The sequence below is a fragment of the Stenella coeruleoalba genome (assembly GCF_951394435.1).
Source record: "Stenella coeruleoalba genome assembly, chromosome: 20".
Lineage (NCBI taxonomy): Eukaryota > Metazoa > Chordata > Mammalia > Artiodactyla > Delphinidae > Stenella > Stenella coeruleoalba.
The window spans coordinates 43,761,206-43,780,582 of NC_137166.1; the positions used below are offsets into that span (position 1 = coordinate 43,761,206).

At 36.0% G+C, this 19,377-nt stretch overlaps 1 protein-coding gene across 1 annotated transcript in view; it reads right to left on the bottom strand.

The window, feature by feature from the left end:
- Window positions 1–8,529: 8,529 nt before the first annotated feature.
- Window positions 8,530–19,377, bottom strand: part of LOC307179410 (uncharacterized protein) — a 29,673-nt gene continuing 18,825 nt past the window's right edge. The window contains exons 4-6 of the mRNA XM_079908507.1: window positions 14,655–14,781; window positions 14,299–14,385; window positions 8,530–10,740 (exon numbers count right to left, since the gene is read on the bottom strand). Coding sequence (XP_079764633.1) covers window positions 9,020–10,740; window positions 14,299–14,385; window positions 14,655–14,781 — 1,935 coding nt within the window. The 3' untranslated portion in view covers window positions 8,530–9,019. The remainder of the gene's footprint in view (window positions 10,741–14,298; window positions 14,386–14,654; window positions 14,782–19,377) is intronic.

Genomic DNA, 19,377 nt, shown 5'->3' on the forward strand with positions numbered 1-19,377 from the left:
TCTCGTATGTGGGAAGGCTTTTAGTTTTTTGGCAGAGACCATGGAGTACACCAAAATATTCACTCAGGGGAGAAACCCTAAGAATGTAAGGAATGTGGGAAGGCATTTAGAATATGTCAACAACTCTAAAAATTCATAGTGGCGTGAAACCCTATACATGTAAAGAATGTGGGAAAGCTGTTGTTTTGGCAAAAACCTTAAAGTACACCAGAATATCCATTCTGGGGAGAAACCCTATGACTGTCAGGCCTGTGGGAAGACTTTCAGTTCTTCCAGATACTTTAGAGTACACCAAAAAATTCATACTGATGAAAAACCCTATGAATGTAAGGAATGCGAAAAATCCTTTAGATTACGTGCACAAGTTGGTCAACATAAAAAAATTCATACAGATGAGAAATCTTATGAATGTAAGGAATGTGGGAAAACCTTTAGACTTCATTCACACCTTATAGGTCATCAGAGTATTCATACTAATGAGAAACCTATGAATGTCAAGAATGTAGGAAGGCCTTTAGGCAGAGGACACATCTGATTCAACATTAAAGAATTCATATTGGTGAGAAACCCTATGAATGTGGGAAGGCCTATAGATGGAGTTCAACACTTATTCAACATCAAAAAATGCACACTAAGGAGAAACTGTGTGAATTTAAGATTTATGGAAGGGTCTTTGAACTTCATTTAATCCTTACAGATCATTAGATAATTCATAATGGTGAGAAACCAAACCTATGAATGTGCACGATGATGTGGGAAGGCCTTTAGATAGAATGAACATCAGTGAATGTACATTAAGTAGAAACCCTGAATGTGAGGAATGTGGGAATGCTTTTAGATTTTGTTCATGTTTTACTGAACACCAGAGAATTAATAATGGCAAAAGACTCTAAAAATGTAAGAAATGTGTGAAGGCCAAATATTCATGTCTCTATGAACACCTGAGAATTCATAACCTTATAGTGTTAATTCAAAGGTACTTTTTCTTTGACTCAACTCTTTATAGAATATTAACACTAGGGGAAATGTTTAGGAAACCTTTTTTTTTTTTTTTTTTTTGGTCTTTCTTACAACTTATTTAGCGTAAAAGATTTCTTGCCAGGTATCTTAATCTAATGAATATATAAAATACTTCCAAACCTGAGGCAGGAGATAGACGGGCCCCAGGCTGAGCAGCTGGAGTCTGTCCCCTGTGGAGTAGATACTCCAAGATAGAGATAATGGCAGAAGTGAAGAGGAGCTGAGTCCTGTCCAGATAAAAGATAAAGAGACCACATATTTTGATTCTGAGGTCAAGAAGACCTTCCTGACTACATGTGCACATTTGGCCTCTGTGGAGGCCAAAAAGGGGGGGGGGCACCACCCCATAGTAGGTGATGCCAACCTATCCATAGACCTCTGGGCTGGAATCCATCTTGGCTAAGAGTTGCATGTGCACCTCAGGGGAGGACCCTGAATTATACCAAATACGGACTCAGAACCTGGCAAAGCAAGATGATTGGCCAGAGGAAACCCGAAAGAGATGCCCCACCTAAGTGATTTAAACTACCATGAAGGCGCAGCTCTCTTTCTGAGGCCTCCTGTGTGTCTATTCACACGCACTTTTTTTTCCCCCCAAATACTTTACTTGTTTCACTACTTTCCGTCTCTTTGTTGAAATTCATTTCTACAAAGCAGATAAGCCAGGGCCTTGTCACTGGCCACTGGTCCTCATGGTCTAGTGGCTAGGATTCAACACTCTCACTGCCACGGCCTGACTTCAATCTCTGGCTGGGGAACTGAGATTCTGCTTCAAGCTGCTGCAGGCTGAGGTCACCTGAGATCAAAACCACTCAATTCCTGTTGGATACCAGCAAACTTATACTAGAGGAGAATCTCTTAATCTATCAGTTGTGGAACTGAAAGAAAGCCTTTGGTCACATCACATACCTAGCCTATCATCATCTTCAAGATATTCAGCAATATACCAATATATTACTTCTGTGCCTCAGTTGTAAAATGGTGAAGACAATACCTGTGTTTTTGTGAGGATTAATACGTGTAAACCCTTATAAGACTATTTGACAAATATATTAACTACTGTTGTTCTGATGATAATTAATAGCATTATCATTAGCAAATTCTTAGAGAAAGACACTATGTTGGTAATGAACTTAGAAGAGCCTCCAATCACCCCCATTCTCCTATTCAACCTCAGATGACTGATTTTGAATAAAGTCCAGTAAAATATAGAGAACATGTGAGACAATTTCATTCCTGCTGAGCTGCATCAGGAAACTAATGCTGGAATAAATACTCTGGAACTAGTGGCTGTAAATATATATTGAGAATATAGCTAGTTGCTTAAGTAGAAAAGGGTATGAAGCAGTATTCTGTTAATAAATTCCTAATAACAGATACCCCATAATCTACACTCTCCTCTCACAATTCAAAGTTTATTAGAAATTATCAAAAGGATAACAAAGAGAAAACCGTCCATTAGTAAACCTTCCAAGTTGCCATTATGAAAACTTTCAAACAAACAGGAAAGTTAGAAAAGTACAATGGACATGTATTTACCACCCTGCCCCCCCACCTAGTTTAATAGCTAAAAGTTTGTCATATTTGGTTTATCTTCCTATAATTTTCAACATAACCATACTATAACCACATCTTCTAAAATATATCATGTGACACACATTCAGGTTTTCCCAGCTGTCCCAAGATTGACTTTACAGTTGTTTGCTTTCGTTTTTTATCTAGAGTCAACTCTAGGTTCAGAAATTGCATTTAGTTGATATGTCTCTTTTAGGCTAGTTTAGTTCTTCATTTTTTTTTTTCCATGACTTTTTCTTCTTAGAGTCCATGCAGTAGTCTTGTAGGATGTTCCATATTTTCGATTGTTGTTCTCGTTTCCTAATGTTGTCATTTAATTAATTCTGCCATTTACATTGGAAACTAAGTATAGAGAGAAGATTAAGTTTGGATCAAACAATTTTGCAAGACTATTTCATAAATGATGTAAAGTATTTTGTATTGTATATCAAGGTACATATTGATAAAATGAGGCTAAATTTGATCATATGGTTAAGGTGGTGACTGTCAACTCTCTCCATTTTAAAGGTTCTTTTTTATTCTTACAATTAGAAAGTGTGGAGTGATTCTAACCTCCTCTTGGAAATTTATATTTTATTTGTTTGATTCAAAGAGAAAACCAGTATTAAAACAGGATACCACTCAGATATGAGTGATAATGAGTTGCTACATAACAAAACCTGTATGAGGTGACCAAAATCATCTTAGAAGAACACTAATACCCTTTAACAAATGTGGGAAATCAAGACATAGGGCCAGAACTGTTTTTGCATCATCATTCAACGATTAACATCATTGCCCCACGTGACTATACTATTATAATCCTAGTTCTGAAACAGTGTCTGTCACATAGTGGACACTTGATAAAACTGATGATGTAATCAAACCTAAGAAACCAGAAAAAGAACAAATTAACCTAACTACAGAAGAAAACAGTTCGTACAGTTAAAATTGGAAATCAGTGGAAGAAACAATAAAACCTCAATTTATTTTTGTGGAAAAAACACTGATCTAAACTAGACTTATAAATTTGATCAATGTAAAGGTGAGAAATATGACAGCACTAATAAGGTAGCACACATATATTTATGGAGAGTTTAAAAATATCAGTAATATTATATACAGAAAGTATTTTCTTTAAAATTGACTCAAGATGAGGTAGAAATCTGCATAGTACAATACATATAGCAGGAAAATGAAAATCTGGTCCAAAACCTCTCTTTAAAACAATATTTAGGGCTTCCCTGGTGGCGCAGTGGTTGAGAGTCTGCCTGCCAATGCAGGGGACACGGGTTTGTGTCCCAGTCCGGGAAGATCCCATATGCCGCGGAGCAGCTGGGCCCGTGAGCCATGGCTGCTAAGCCTGCAGGTCTGGAGCCTGTGCTCCGCAACAGGAGAGGCCACAACAGTGAGAGGCCCACGTACCACACACACACACACACACACACACACACACACACACACACACAAAACAATACTTAAATATCAGGTAAAAACTACGGATAATCTCTAAAAGAATTTTACAAGCTCATACTAGAAGTCTAAACACTGGATCAAGATAGTTTCTAAAAGATCTAGATGAGCTTATGAATATTAATGCAAATATTCTAAGGAAAATATTAACAAAATGAAACCAAACACGGAGGAAATCATGACTTGAGAGGCAGAACTTTTGTTTTGCCTATCAGTCACCATTCAGAATTTGACATAATCGTACCACATGATTGCACTCTATTTCCAGCTCTTTAAGCAAGATGCATCCAAACTCAAGAATTTAAAAGGAAAAAAAAAAAAAAAAGAAGCAGCAGTACCAGTTAAGATAGTTAGCATGTTCCACCCTGCCTCTCCCACTGAACACAACTAAAATCATAGACAGAATGGATGAGGCAGCTGAGAAAACTGAAAAGTAAATGTTAGCAGACAGACTGAGAAGGAAACAAGAAGTTGGAAGTTTGATCTGGTGGTGTGCTGGTCTGAACTGAAACAACCTGAATCCCAAAACTGTGAGCCAAACTTGGATGGAAAGAGCTCCATAAGAAACTCTCTATAGTTGGAAGAGTGGGAGAAGGGGTTTTTGTGGAGCAGAGAAGGTAGAAGAAATCCATGTTGTTTTTCTTTTCTTTCTGGTCTCACTGCAGGCAAACACTAGTCCTGAAAGCTGCAGTCCTGGATTGGGTAGGTGGTGGTAGCAGCAGCTGCCAGCAAATACTTAAACCCTGAGGAAAGGGAATCCTATCTTACTAGTGGAAGTCTGTTCTAAAGAAGGTGGAGGAAATCCCATTGCTTTTTTCCTCTTTATTCTCTCACTCATTGGCACTGGAAGAAGCCCTAGCTGTGGGAAGGCCACAGCAGAATGGGAAGGCTAAATAAAGCCCTGTTGCTCTAACTAGATCCAGGAAGTGGTCCTCTGGGAACTAAAGAGTTCTAGTGAGATAGGGGAGAGGAGCAACTCAAGTTAGGGATCCCTTAAAGTATTATATGAACTCGAGGGTGCACATGTGTAGATCTGACACTAGGCAGCATACCAAAGGCCTTGAGAACTGAACCAGGTGGACCATCAACCAGGTCTCAGAGTGGGTACTGGGTGAAGCACATAAAAGATAATGCACACTGAATTCCAATTTTCAAATTCTTTGAAAACTGAAATGACATTGGAATCCCAGGGCACAGAAAGTAGTTTGGAACTTGCATATTGAATCTAAATAAACTGCCTGCTAAGACAAACAAACCTAAATTATGTTTCTCATAGGATTTAAACTAGACTCAGAGAATCAAATTATTCAAAATGTCTAGGAAACAATAAAAATGTACTCCACATACAAACAAACAGGACAATTTTAAAACTCACAATGGAAAAGAAAAAGACACCAATACTGACATGATCCACATTAGAATTAGAACCATGTTCCAAGATGTAAAGGTGAACTCTTGAGTGAATATCTAAGCAGAGAAACAGAAGCTACAAAAAACCAAAAGGAAATTAAACATTTAAAATTTTTATTATATAATTCTCGGATGTATAAAAGGAAATTTTAGAACTGAAAAAGTGAAAATTAGAACTTACTTGATGGGCTCAGCAACAAAATGGAGTGCCATGAAGAAAAAAGTATTTAAAGAATCAATGGTTGAAAACCTACCGAGTTTGGTAAAAGATCTTAAAATTACAGATTCAAGAAATATAGCATACCACAAAAAGGATAAACTAAAAGAAACCTTTGCTGAGACACATCATAACCAAACTGCTGAAAATCAAAGAAAAAAATCTCAAAAGCTTCCAGAGAACATTGATGCATTACATATAGGAGAACAATCCCTTAATTCCCATTAGAAAGTATGAAGGCCAAAGGATAGTGCAACACATTTTTTAAGTGCTTTAAGGAAAGACATGTCAACCCCAAAATTTATCCAGTGAAAATTATCGGGAATGAAGGGTAAATAAAAGATATTCTTAGGTAAAGGGAAAAAAAGAGGATTTGTTACTTGCAGGCTTGCTGTAAAAGAAATGCTACATGAAGCTCTTTAGATGCAAGGGAAATGATATCAAAGAAAAACCTGAAACTTCAGAAATAAGTAAAGAGCAACAGAAATGGCAAATTGCTGAATAAATAATAAAATTATTGGTTTTTAAAAATAATTTAAAAATTTACTGTGATAAAAAGCAAGGAATATAACACTTTCTGATGAAGTTTGTAATGGATGTAGATATAGTAAATATGATAATCATAATATAAAGAGGGGAGGCTAAAAGGGACAAATATGGTGGTAATGTTTCCATATTCAACATGCAGTACTAAAATGTTAACTCAAAGTATATTGTGAATTATATATATTATGTGTATTATAATCCCCAGAGGAACCACTAAAGAAAATAAACAAAGAAATAGTAAAAAGCTAAATAGATAAATTAAAATGGAATAATAAAATATATTCAAATGAAAAAGAGAGCAAGAAAGGGAAACAGAGGAATTAAAAATAGAGGGGAGATACAGGAAAGAATGTTAGAGCTAAAGCCCAACGATATCAGTATATATACATTAAATGCAAATGGTTTAAAGCCAGTATTAAGACATTGTCCAACTGGAATTTCTTAAAAACCCCAACTATATGTTGTCCGTCATAACGTGGCCTTAATATACATATATAATACACATATATATTGTGGGTTTGGCTCCAGACCACCACAGTAAAGCAAATATCACAATAAAGCGAGTCACATGCATTTTGTGGTTTCCCAGTATGTCATGTTTATACTATAAAAGTTATGTTTATACTATACTGTAGTCTACAGTAAGTGTGCAATAGCATTGTCTAAAAAAGCAATGTACATACCTTAATTTTAAAATACTTTATTGCTAAAAAATGCTAACCATCATCCTAGCCTTCAGTGAGTCAAAAATCTTTTTGCTGGTGGAGGGTTTTGCTTCCAACTCACTACATACTCAGGAAAAAGAGGTAGGCTTGCATCCTTGGTTGTGAATGCAGTTCTTTTGGTAGTCGTCATCGTTAGCATATATTTTTACTCATCTACAAACACAGATTTATACAAATGAAATAATTTCTAGGTTCTCATAACTCTGAATATAGATCCTGTAATCTTATTTGTTGTAGGTATTTTATTCTAATATGTTCATCCTGCCTACACACTAGAAAAAAAAACTCTAAACATAAATAATAACTATTAGTTAAGGCTATATTTCTCAAAGTTCTGTCCAGTCAGACATGGCATTTTATCTTTTATCGTACGTCCCTTTCAAGTCTAAATTTTTTTCATGTCTGATTTGCTTCATCACCCACTGTTCTTTTTCTGCTCTGAAATCATCTGCAAGACCTGGAATGACAAGCATGTTTCCATTTACAATCCACTGGCAGTTGGTGCCCCTTTCTATAGGCCAGATGGCCTGTTGTATGTACATTTTTAATGTAAGATACTTGAACTATCAATTATTTTCCTACTTACTTAGATACAGTTTACAGTTCTACTGAATTGGGGGGAAAAACAGTTTATTTAAATTTCTACTGAATTTTATTACAATAACTTCATGTATGGTTATGAATATTGGTTATGAATAATCCCCCTCAAGAAGGGCCTTTAGTAACACTGTTCAAATTGCTGTTGAGCTTACTATTTTCACAGAAAAGATGCTATAGATGGTATTATCTTAGATTTCCAACTCTCACACATCAAAATCTCCAGTGATTTTTCATTTGGGATTTTCGAGACCCACATTTCCTGTGAGATAAATCAAGGTATAAAAGGCTTACTTTACATAGGCTTATTATATTATACATAGGCTTACTTATATATATTTTTCATAATTCTATTAAAGGGAATAGACTCCTATACTCCCAAATTTTATTCATCTATGTTCCTTCTTAACCTTTCTTTAGTATAAATTCTTTGATGGTGAAAGACATAAGCTATTGCTAAAAGTACCCCTATAATCACGACAACTGTAGGATGCCCTCCAATATGAATTCTCTGATTTTGTGTAAGGTTTAAGCCACAGCTAAGGTCTTTCTACATTTATTACATTCATATATTCATGACTAACAGCCTTCTCACAATTATAACATTATAAGGATTTCTTTTTAGTAGGAATTCTCCAGTTGAATGACATTTCTCCACTTGAATTACAGAGCTGTTACTCTCCAAATTGAATCATCTCACATTGAGAAAGGTCTGAGAGATGTTTGGCAGTATCTAACATAACTGAAAAAACTTTACGTACACCCTGGGACTGAGTAATCCCAGTCTTCATATAAAATCAACAGAAATACACACACACACATATACAAGAATATTTATAGTAGTATTTTTATTACAACACAAAATTATAAAAAATACAAATATCCATCAAGAGGATAAATAGCAGTATATTCTTAAAATGGAAGAGTATACAGAATGAAAATACACTACTGCCACATGCAATAATGTATGAATCTTTAATATGTTGAGTGAAACAAGACAAAAAAATTGTAATGTATAATAAAATATAAAGTTTAAAGACATGCAAAAACTATTTCATGTTAAAAGCCAGGGAAGTGGTAATCTTTGGGGAAGTAACAACTAACTTTTATTCCGCAGAGTGCAATGAGAAATATACTTCATAATTTCTTCCTCTTATGGAGACTGATACTTAAAACCACTTTGTATCTTGCTTCTGCATGTATTATATAAGAATTAAAAAAAATAAACTGAGTCAGCAGGAGAACTTGAAAACGTAAAAAATTAGCTTCATTGCTGATAAGAGTTCAATATCAATGATCATATCCATTTCATATGCTAGTAAACAGTAGATAAATAGTTATGTGGTATAGTACATTAAGTTAATTATTATTACATTTGTGATTAAAATTACCTTATTCACATGTTAAGCATGCTTTTTTAAAAAACTAAAGTTTTACAATAACTTAGAAAGGCTTCACAAAGAAATCACATCATTTATTACTGCATTACCATGTTTTCTCCCTTGTGAGTTCTTTGATGGACAATAAGGTTTCTCTTATAACTGAAGGACTTACCACACTCATTACAAATATAAGGCTTCTCCCCTGTATGAGTTCTCTGATGTACAATGAGATTTGTCTTCTGGCGGAAGCACTTCCCACATTCATTACACTTGTATGGTTTCTCTCCTGTATGAGTTCTTTGATGATGAATGAGATATGACTTCCTGCTAAAGGCTTTCCCACACTGAGGGCATTCATAGGATTTCTGCCCTGTATGTATTTTCTGATGTACAGTGAGGGTTGCTTTCTGGCGAAAAGACTTCCCACACTCATTACAAATATAGGGCTTCTCTCCTGTATGAATTCTCTGATGTAGATTGAGATTTGTCTTCTGACTGAAGGATTTCCCACATTCATTACATTCATATGGTTTCTCTCCTGTGTGAGTTCTGTGATGATCAATGAGGTACGACTTCATTCTAAAAGCCTTCCCACAGTGAGGACATTCATAGGATTTTTCCCCTGTATGTGTTCTCTGATGTGCCACAAGGGTTGTCTTCTGGCGGAAGGATTTTCCACACTCATTACAAATATAAGGTTTCTCTTCATTATGAGTCTTCTCATGAAGAGCGAGGGTTGTCTTCTGAGAGAAGGATTTCCCACATTCATTACAAATATAGGGCTTTTCCCCTGTATGAGTTCTCTGATGTACAGTAAGATTTGCCTTCTGGTGAAAGGACTTCCCACATTCTTTACAAATATAGGGTTTCTCTCCTGTATGAATTCTCTGATGTAGGGAGAGTGTTGTCTTCTGGCGGAAAGACTTCCCACAGTCATTACACTCATATGGTTTCTCTCCTGTGTGAGTTCTCTGATGACGAATGAGGTGTGACTTCAATCTGAAGGCATTCCTACATTGTGGACATTCATATGATTTCTCCCCTGTATGTGTTCTCTGATGATCAGTGAGGGCTGTCTTTAGGCGGAAGGACTTACCACATTCATTACAAACAAAGGGTTTCTCTCCAGTGTGAGTTCTCTGATGATCAATGAGATATGATTTCCTTCTAAATGAATTTCCACATTGATGACATTGGTAGGGTTTTTCCTCTGTGTGAATTCCCTGATGCAGAATCAATACTGATTTCCTGCAGAAGGACTTCCCACATTCAGTGCATATATGCTTTTTTTCAATATTGGTTGTTCTTCTCCTTTTATTATATTCAGATGGTTTTTCCCTTCTGTAAGCTCTATTATGTGTAATTAGGCCTCCTTTTTTAAGGAAGGATTTCTCACAGTCATTATATCCAAATGACTGTGCTGAAGTTTCTATCTCATGATACTGCATAATCATTTCATTATGACTGACAGTCCTACCACAGTGATTATGGGATTTGCCTCCAGAGTGAGCTGTCTCTGGCTTAGTATTGAGGAGTGATTTCCCATATCCATTATGCTCACTAAGTCTCTTTCTTGTAGGACTTAGATTACTGATGATTAATTCTGAAACATTTTTAAAAATCTTTCCATGAGTGTCATATTCAGGAGGTAGGTTTTTTGAATTAATAGGGTTTTTGCTTAAAGTAAATGTCTTTTCATATGCACTACTGTTCTCCTTAATCAGTTTTTTGTGGTTGATTAATACAACTGATCTAGAAAATTTATCTTGTTGTTCCTTGAATTTCACTAAAAAGTCTTCAGCTTTCCACTTTTCTTCTAGGAAAGAATATAATTAATAACAACTTGTGAATCTTCACATATTTGCTATTGAAAGGAATTGTAATAGGGTCTAGTACATGAGGCCAAAAAAGACCAAGGACAAATTATTCCTTGCCTGGGAAAAGACATGGAACCTAAATTAAAAACTCTGCCTCAGTGTGGAAAAAGATGAAAAATAAGTAATGAACACTAGTAACATTTGCATTTTGCACCAGAACTTCATACAGAAAGTGAAACAAACACACGAAGCAGTAAGGAGAAGAGACAAAAGAATAGTGGAAGAGGAATTCATGCTTGGATAGGTGGATTCAGAGGCAATGAAGTGAACCTTTCAAGAGCATTAAGATTTAGGTAGGATGAACAAGAAAAATTAGCAGAAAAGTTTGTTCAGGGAAAATTTTAGAGGAAGGCATTTGGAGGACACAGATCAGAGCCTATACTTTTATTTCTTTATGCCGCACCACGTGGCATGTGGGATCTTAGTTCCCTGACCAGGGACTGAACCCATGCCCCCTGCAGCGGAAGTGTGGATTCCTAACCACTGGATCACCAGGGAATCCCCCTGAGCCTATACTTTTAAATATTCATCCCTAGACTGTAAGGTAAAATACTTCCAGTTGTTCCACCACCCTCTTTCCACACACCCACCAATGAATCTTTCTAAGCATCAACTATTTTCCTAGTGTTTATAATCCTCTATATAGCTGGGGATCATTTTTTCTTGTGAGGGAAATACTAGGAAAACACTTCCAACAGGAACTTTAAAACAGACTAGGGGTATGTTCACTAGTGTATTCAAGTTGCTGTTGTTATTATTTTCTTTCAGAATTGTTCAATAACAAAACTCTCATGATCATTAATTATAACTATTCTTCTTTTTAAGTGCTAACTTAGAGGTTTAAAGAAAGATTCAAGTCTTTCCCCAATACGGTAACATTCTTAACTCCAGTTTTCCATATGGGGGACCAGAAAGATTGTTCACTCTGGTTCTAAATCACTCATTAATCTTAACCTTTATTTCTCTTATAAATTTAGAACTATATTTGACTCTTTTGCTTTGCAATCATCCACATCTAGTGAAACAATGTTAAATCTAGGTTCAAAAATCTATTTCTTCCTTGAGTCCATTACCCACAATACTAACACACAAGGAATTTCTCCTGTAAACAAAACTTTACATTACCTAGACTTACTTTTTATATTCAAACAAGTTTTCAGGGTTGTCCACATATCTGGATAATTTCACCCGTAACAATCAAAGCCTAATATTTACTGCCCTATAAATATCTCCCTTATCCCTAATCACATGCTTTTGCTCATGTTCTTTTAATCAGTTGACTTGCCTTCCAGTCTTATTTCTAATCATATTTAGATAATCTTCAAGAAAATGTTACTACTCCATGATATCAAAACCCTTCACATATATCCCACCACCACTTTATTCATTACTTCTTTATAACTTGAAAATAATTATGGTCTAGAAAAAAAATTTTAACAAATCTTTTTACAAGCTTACACTGTGTCATAAATATTTCATGAAAAATGCAGACTTTGACAGTAATCCTTTCTCATAAAGGAATACTTTATTGGTTATCGCCTTTGTACTCTTCTGAGTTTACATTAACACTGCATATCATAGATAGGTAGTGTTTGTTAGAATCCAACCATTTGAATCAGAATGTACAGAACCATGGCCTGGGCAAGTACTTCTGAAAGGACTTATCAGTACATACTTTATGAATGGAGGAAAAAGAGATCTCCCCTGTACAGCTCCATAAACAGAAAATGAAGCAACTACTGACTACTTAAAATGTTGTATACTATGGCAAAGAAGATACAGAGGATATTATCTTTGAAAGAAAGAATCCTTAAGCATAAACAATGTACAATCAAGTATCAAATTATATAACATCCAAGAGCTGTGTGTGTTACAGTTAGTAAGCAGCATGGAAATTCAGGAAAAGGAAAGGTGGATATGTTGGGGAGTAGTCAAGGAATAGAAAGGAGAAAAAATCTCAAGACTTCAAAGATATACACTATACAGAAGGGTGAACACAATGAAAAGTACAGACATCATGACAGACCCTACATGTATAGAGAACATTTAGGAGACTAGATAAAGTGGAAATTAGCAAGCATTTTCCACAGAAGAGAGAAATAAAGTTGAAAAGACCAGATAAGGGCTTATTATAGTAGTCCTTGTATGAAGGAGAATTTCAATTTCCTATAATAATAAGTAGTGGGGAACAAGTGATGATATAGCTTGTCAGGAAAGTTAACAATATAAATTGAAAAAATTAGGACAAAAATTATAGCAAAAACAAATTGTAATTACCATATGCAAGACATTAAATAAGGTAGTCGTCATTTTGTATGATGTGAGTAAAAAATGAAAATATGGGAGGATGTAAATATATTTCATGGGCTGATAAACACAAATTGTGAAGAGATCCACAAGAGATTATGACAGAGACAATCAAGCTGGTATCAAGGCAGTAATAAAATAATTTGGAAAGAGTTAAATGGGAATGAATTTAAGAGCTAGGAAAGTTGGTGATTTTCATTTTCAACTTATTGTCACAAAAGGGGTGAGGCATCATAGTGCAGAACTTGTGAAGGACTGGAGTGAAGGTGGGAGGACTGTGCCGAGTATGTTTGTATTAGAGGTTCTCCACATAAAACAAGGAGCTTAAGTTCTGAGAGTGGATGAGACTAATATAATTGAAAGGTAGATCTCTTGAGGACAAATTAGAGAAATAAGACTGAGAGTCCAAAGAAAAAATATACCTTAAAAAAAAAAGTTCTGTGACTATTATGTATGAGGCACTGTTCCAGTCAATATGGCCAGAGTGGTAAAAAAAAACAGAGTAAGTTGGAAATAAATGATCACTTAGAGAATCAGGATAAGAATGATTCAGTGTTTTACCCAAACCAAGGGATGATTTCAGGAAAGATGATCAGCCATATAACAACGAACCATGAAAGTTTAATGGAAGAAAATGGTAACCATGGAATTATCAGTCTGGGCCAAGGTGAGTGAGCTTTAAAATTAATAGCTAGACTCTTGGTGAGAATGGGAACTTAGAGTTAGCATAGCAAACAAATCTGAAATACTATAAAAGAAAGGAAAAGAAAAAGCAACTAAGAAGAGAAATATTAGCCAAGAATTTTTTCTTTCTTAAAGATAGATTTAAAAATGCCTAAAAGAAATCTATTCAATGGCTAAAAGATAAGGGACCGAGAAAGCTAAAAAAGGATACAAATCAAGAAAAAAGATCTATAAGAAGGAAGGAAAAAGATCTAAAAGAAGGAAGGCTTAATTTTGATTAAGAGTGGCAACTATCTTTGATAACACCAAGCAAACTAAGGAAGTCTATTATATAGGGAGAGTGACATTTGAAAGTGATTTAATTTTTTTGCAGGCACAATAGTCATTTCAATGGTTAGGAACCTTTAAAAAGACACTACCAAAATATTTCAAAAGTGTCACCCAACACAAGACCACTTTAAATTTATTTTCCACAGATTTCATCTGCCTGCAAGTCAGAAACTCACCTAAACAGGTATGACCTGTAAATGATGTCCATGGCTCTTCTCCTCGTTCCAACTTGAGGATCACGTCAGGCTTGGTCATGTGACACCCTGATTAAGGGAAGATTTGGATTAAGTTGCTTAGGCGTTAATACCTTTGAAAAATCAATAAGGTGAATTTTCAGTACTGCAAATTAAGATACTCCTTTGTATAACAGTAAATTTAACACCTTGCACTATGCAAGTGAAGACACAATAATCCTTTCTGTCAACCAAAAAGAATGCATCACCTCTTATCCCTGAAATCAAGATCACACATATTTTAGGCATCTTGAAAGGAAATGCATGCTACTGAAAGTTTCAAAGAGAGTTTTTCTTACCCACAGAAACGAGGTGGCAATAGTTTTCCAACATCACATCCATGTATAGCATCTTCTGAGCAGGATCCAGGTGCTGCCACTCCTCCTGACTAAAGTCCACAGTCACATCTTTGAATGACACTGATCCCTGTAATGGTTTGGGACTGTGATCAGAACAAATTGACGAGAAATTGGAGACTAGTTTTGATCTTGTTCCTTTGTGGCATTCTTATGAAAACTTGTAAAGAATGCCTACCATTTTCCTTGTTTTGTGATTTAAATAGTAAGGGAAACAAAAATCAAGGTAGAAGTACTTGCCACCAAATTTATTTAATAACTCATTCTAAAAATGTTTATTGTGAAGTCACTTTGTAACCCCAAATTGGACTCGTTTACTAGGGTGCCAAGATATACAAAATGCTGTCCCTGTTCACAAGAAGTTACAACCTCAAAGCATGTAACACATACCTTCAAGAAAGTATGTATCAACACAAATCTACAAGAAGGTGTCATGGGTACTGTAACAGAAGTATGTACAAGATAACAATGTATTACAAGGGCAGAACAATTTTTCAGGCTTCACTGAGGAGGTAAATTTTTTCCTCTTCAAGATTAATGTGTTATGCAGGAAGAATATAGTTTTAAAATGCATGGGAGTGACTTTGGGCATCCAGTAATAATAGAGTGAATTGGTCAAGCAAAAATTGGAGGAGCGTTTATCCTTAAAAGGCATCAATGAGTAAGAATTGTTAGGTTTGTGGCTTTTTTTTTTTCTTTCTGCGTTACGTGGGCCTCTCACTGTTGTGGCCTCTCCTGTTGCAGAGCACAGGCTCCGGACGCGCAGGCTCAGTGGCCATGGCTCACGGGCCCAGCCACTCCGCGGCATGTGGGATCTTCCCGAATTGGGGCACGAACCCGTGTCCTCTGCATCAGCAGGTGGACTCTCAACCACTGCGCCACCAGGGAAGCCCGGTTTGTGGCTTTTTTGCATGAAGGTACCCCAAAGTCCATAGCTCTTCAGGTAAAGAGCTTCCTCAAAGGTGACAGGGGACAGAATTGAGGGCTGGCAGATGAGCTGGAGATTTAGTGATAAATTCTGGAAGTGAGAGAACTACAGGAAAAATGAGACCCCAAATCTGAGTATAAACTCTGCCATAACTCCAGGTTGATAGTTAAACTAAGCAATTGTTAGAGAGATAACAGGAGGCTTAGCAAAGAGCAAACAGAAAGACACCAGCAAAGAGTTTTGAAAAACAGAAGTGTACCTAGTGAGATTTGGAGATTTCTGCATTTTTGATTAACAGCATTCCACAACCTGCTCATAGCTTAAGCAGAAGAAAACTGAAGCCTTAATGGACTGAGGTGTCAGAAGCTGGAGTTAACAAAAAGCAGCAGGAAGTATAAGGGGTGAAACACTGAAAGAAAGAGAATGTAGAAAGTCAGGTCCCAAATTTAAGTATAAATATATACCAAATTCTTTGAGAGCTAAAGTACATGAACACAGTGGGAATCTACCTCCCATCATGGGACTAGGGTAAAAAGCAGCAGGTGGGAGCTTAAGGGACCTAGCTATCAGCTGCTTCATACTTGGGGTGGAGGTGGAGGGGCAGGGAGGGCAGAGTTTGAAGTTTGATTCCAAGCAAGTTAATCGTCTGCTAGAACAACAACAAAAAACAATAATCCTCAGAAAAACAGACATACAGAATTCAGATTACTATAATATATTACTCATGACGTTCTGGTTTCTAGCAAAAATTAGACATGTAAACAAAACAAAACAGAAAAAGAAGAGAGGGAATATGACCCATATTCAGAAAAAGTTCATGGAAACTAATTCCTAGTGGACCCAGGTATTGGATTTTGCCCCAAAGGCTTCAAAACAGCTGTTCTAAATGTATCTAAAGAAGTAATGAAAAACCTGGCATGGAATCTTGAAACATAAACTGCTAAAAAAGCACGAAGTGAAAATTCTAGAGTACAGTAACTGAAATGAAAATTTCACTATGTAGGTAGCAGACTAGAAATAGAAAAAGGAGCAATCAGTAACCTTGTAAATACAGGCATACCTTAGAGATATTGCAGATTCAGTTCTAGACCACTGTAATAAAACGATTATTGCAATAAAGTGAGTCACACGAATTTTTTGGTTACCCAGTGCATATAAAAGTTACATTTACATTCCACTGTAGTCTATTAAATGCAATGACATTATGTCTAAAAAACAATGAACATTCCTTAATTAAAAAATACTTTATGGCTAAAATGTGCTAATCATCACCAGAGCTTTTAGTGAGTTGTAATCTTTTTGCAATACTAACATCAAAGATCACTGATCACAGACGATAACAAATATAACGAAAAAGTTTGAAATACTGAAAAATAGCCAATGTGACAGAAATGAAGTGAGCAAATGCTGTTGGAAAAATGGCACCAATAGACTTGCGTTAAACTCAGCATTGCTACAAACCTTCAATTTGTAAAAGATGAAATATCTGCTAAGTGAAATAAAAGCATAATAAAATTAGGTATGCCTATATATAACTAGATCAACAGAAATTAATCAATCTGAATAGAAAAGGAAAGAAAAAGAAAAAATGAATAGACACACAGAGAGCAGTGGGTCAATTTCAAAGTAATCCAACAGAGGTGTAATTGGAGTCCCAGAAAAATAGGGGGAAAAAAAAGGGTCTGAATAATTTTTAAGGAAATAATGGCTTAACACATTCAAAGTAAGCAAAACTTAACTTACATATTGAAAAAGCTTAATGAACCCCAAAAGGATAAAAACAAAAGAAAACCACACTCAGTAAATCCTAATCAAACTGCTAAAAGCCAAAGAGAACATCAACCAAGAATCCTGTACTGAGCAAAATTACCTATTGAAAATAAAGTCAACATAAAGCTACTTTCAGAAGAAATCTGAGAGAATTCATCACTAGCAAAACTGTACTATCAAAAATGGTAAAGAAAGGTTTTCAGGCTGAAGGTAAAAATGACATCAGATGGTAAACAAGGTCTTTAGGAAAGAATGAAGAGGTTGAGAAAAATTGTATATAGAAGACTATAAATATTCATTTCCTTCCTTATTTAAAAAACATGAGTGTTTCAAGCAGGGGTTGGTGAACACTTTCTGCTGTTTTAGTATGAACGCAACCATGGACAGTATATAAAATGAATGAGCAAAGTTGTGTTTCAATAAAACTTCATGTATGGACACTGAGATTTAAATTTCATAAGTTATGTAGGTGAGAAATATATTGATTATGTAGGTCAGAAATATTTTGATTTTGCACTTTTTCAAACATTTAAAGTATAACTATTTTAAACTCACAATCTGTACAAAAACACATAGCAGACTGTTTTTAGCCTCTGGGCTGTAGACCCTTGGTTTAAAGTAGGCATTCTAACACCATTTATTACAAATATAAGTATCACACACACGGTGAACAAAAAAACAAACCATGGGGAAGACAATAAATGAAAATACAATGTTGCAAGTTGACATATTTTACCTTAAGTAATTCAGTACTATCTCTAAGTAAAACATGATTAAGTTAAAGATACACACTGTAATCCCTAAAGCAACAACAAAAAGAATAATGCAAACTGATATAACTACAAACTCAAAAGAGAAATAAAAATTAATCATGAAAATGTACTGCTTGACACAAAATAAAACAGGATATAGGAACAGATGCACAAAAACAGGTTAGGAGTAATCTTTTTTTTTTTTTTTTTTTGGTATGCGGGCCTCTCACTGTTGTGGCCTCTCCCATTGTGGAGCACAGCCTCCGGACGCACAGGCTCAGTGGCCATGGCTCACGGGCCCAGCTGCTCCATGGCATGTGGGATCTTCCCGGACCGGGACACGAACCCATGTCCCCTGCATCGGCAGGCGGACTCTCAACCACTGCGCCACCAGGGAAGCCCAGGAGTAATTTTAAATGCATATTATTAAATGTAAGAAGCCCAATCTGAAAAGGCTACATAATATATGATTTTAACTATATAACATTCTGGAAAAGGCAAAACTATGGAGATAGATCAGTGGTGGGACTTCCCTGGTGGTGCAGTGGTTAAGAATCCACCTGCCAATGCAGGGGACATGGGTTCGAGCCCTGGTCTAAGAAGATCGCACATGCCGTGCAGCAACTAAGCCCGTGCACCACAACTACTGAGCCTGCACACCACAACTACTGAGCCCGTGCACCACAACTACTGAAGCCCATGCACCTAGAGCCTGTGCTCTGCAACAAGAGAAGCCACCGCAATGAGAAACCCATGCACCGCAACAAAGAGTTGCCCCTGCTTGCTGTAACTAGAGAAAGCCTGAGCTCAGCAACGAAGACCCAATGCAGCCAAAAATTAAAATAAAATAAAAAAAAAATTTAAAAAAATCAGTGATTGCCATTGTCACGTATTATAGAGGAGAGGGAGAGATGAATAGGCAGAGCACAGAGGATTTTTAGAGCAGTGAAATTAGTCTGTATAATACTATAATGGTAGATACATGTCACTATATATTTGTCAAAATCCATAGAATATATAACACCAAGAATGAACCCTAATGTAAACTATGGACTTTGGATGATAATGATGTATCATTGTAGGTTCATTGATTTTAACAACATACCACTCTGGTGTAAGATATTGATAGTAGGGAAAGCTATGCATGTGTCAGGGGGTAAGGGCATAAATGGAAACTCTCTGTACTTTCTGCTTAATTTTGTCTGAACCTAAAACT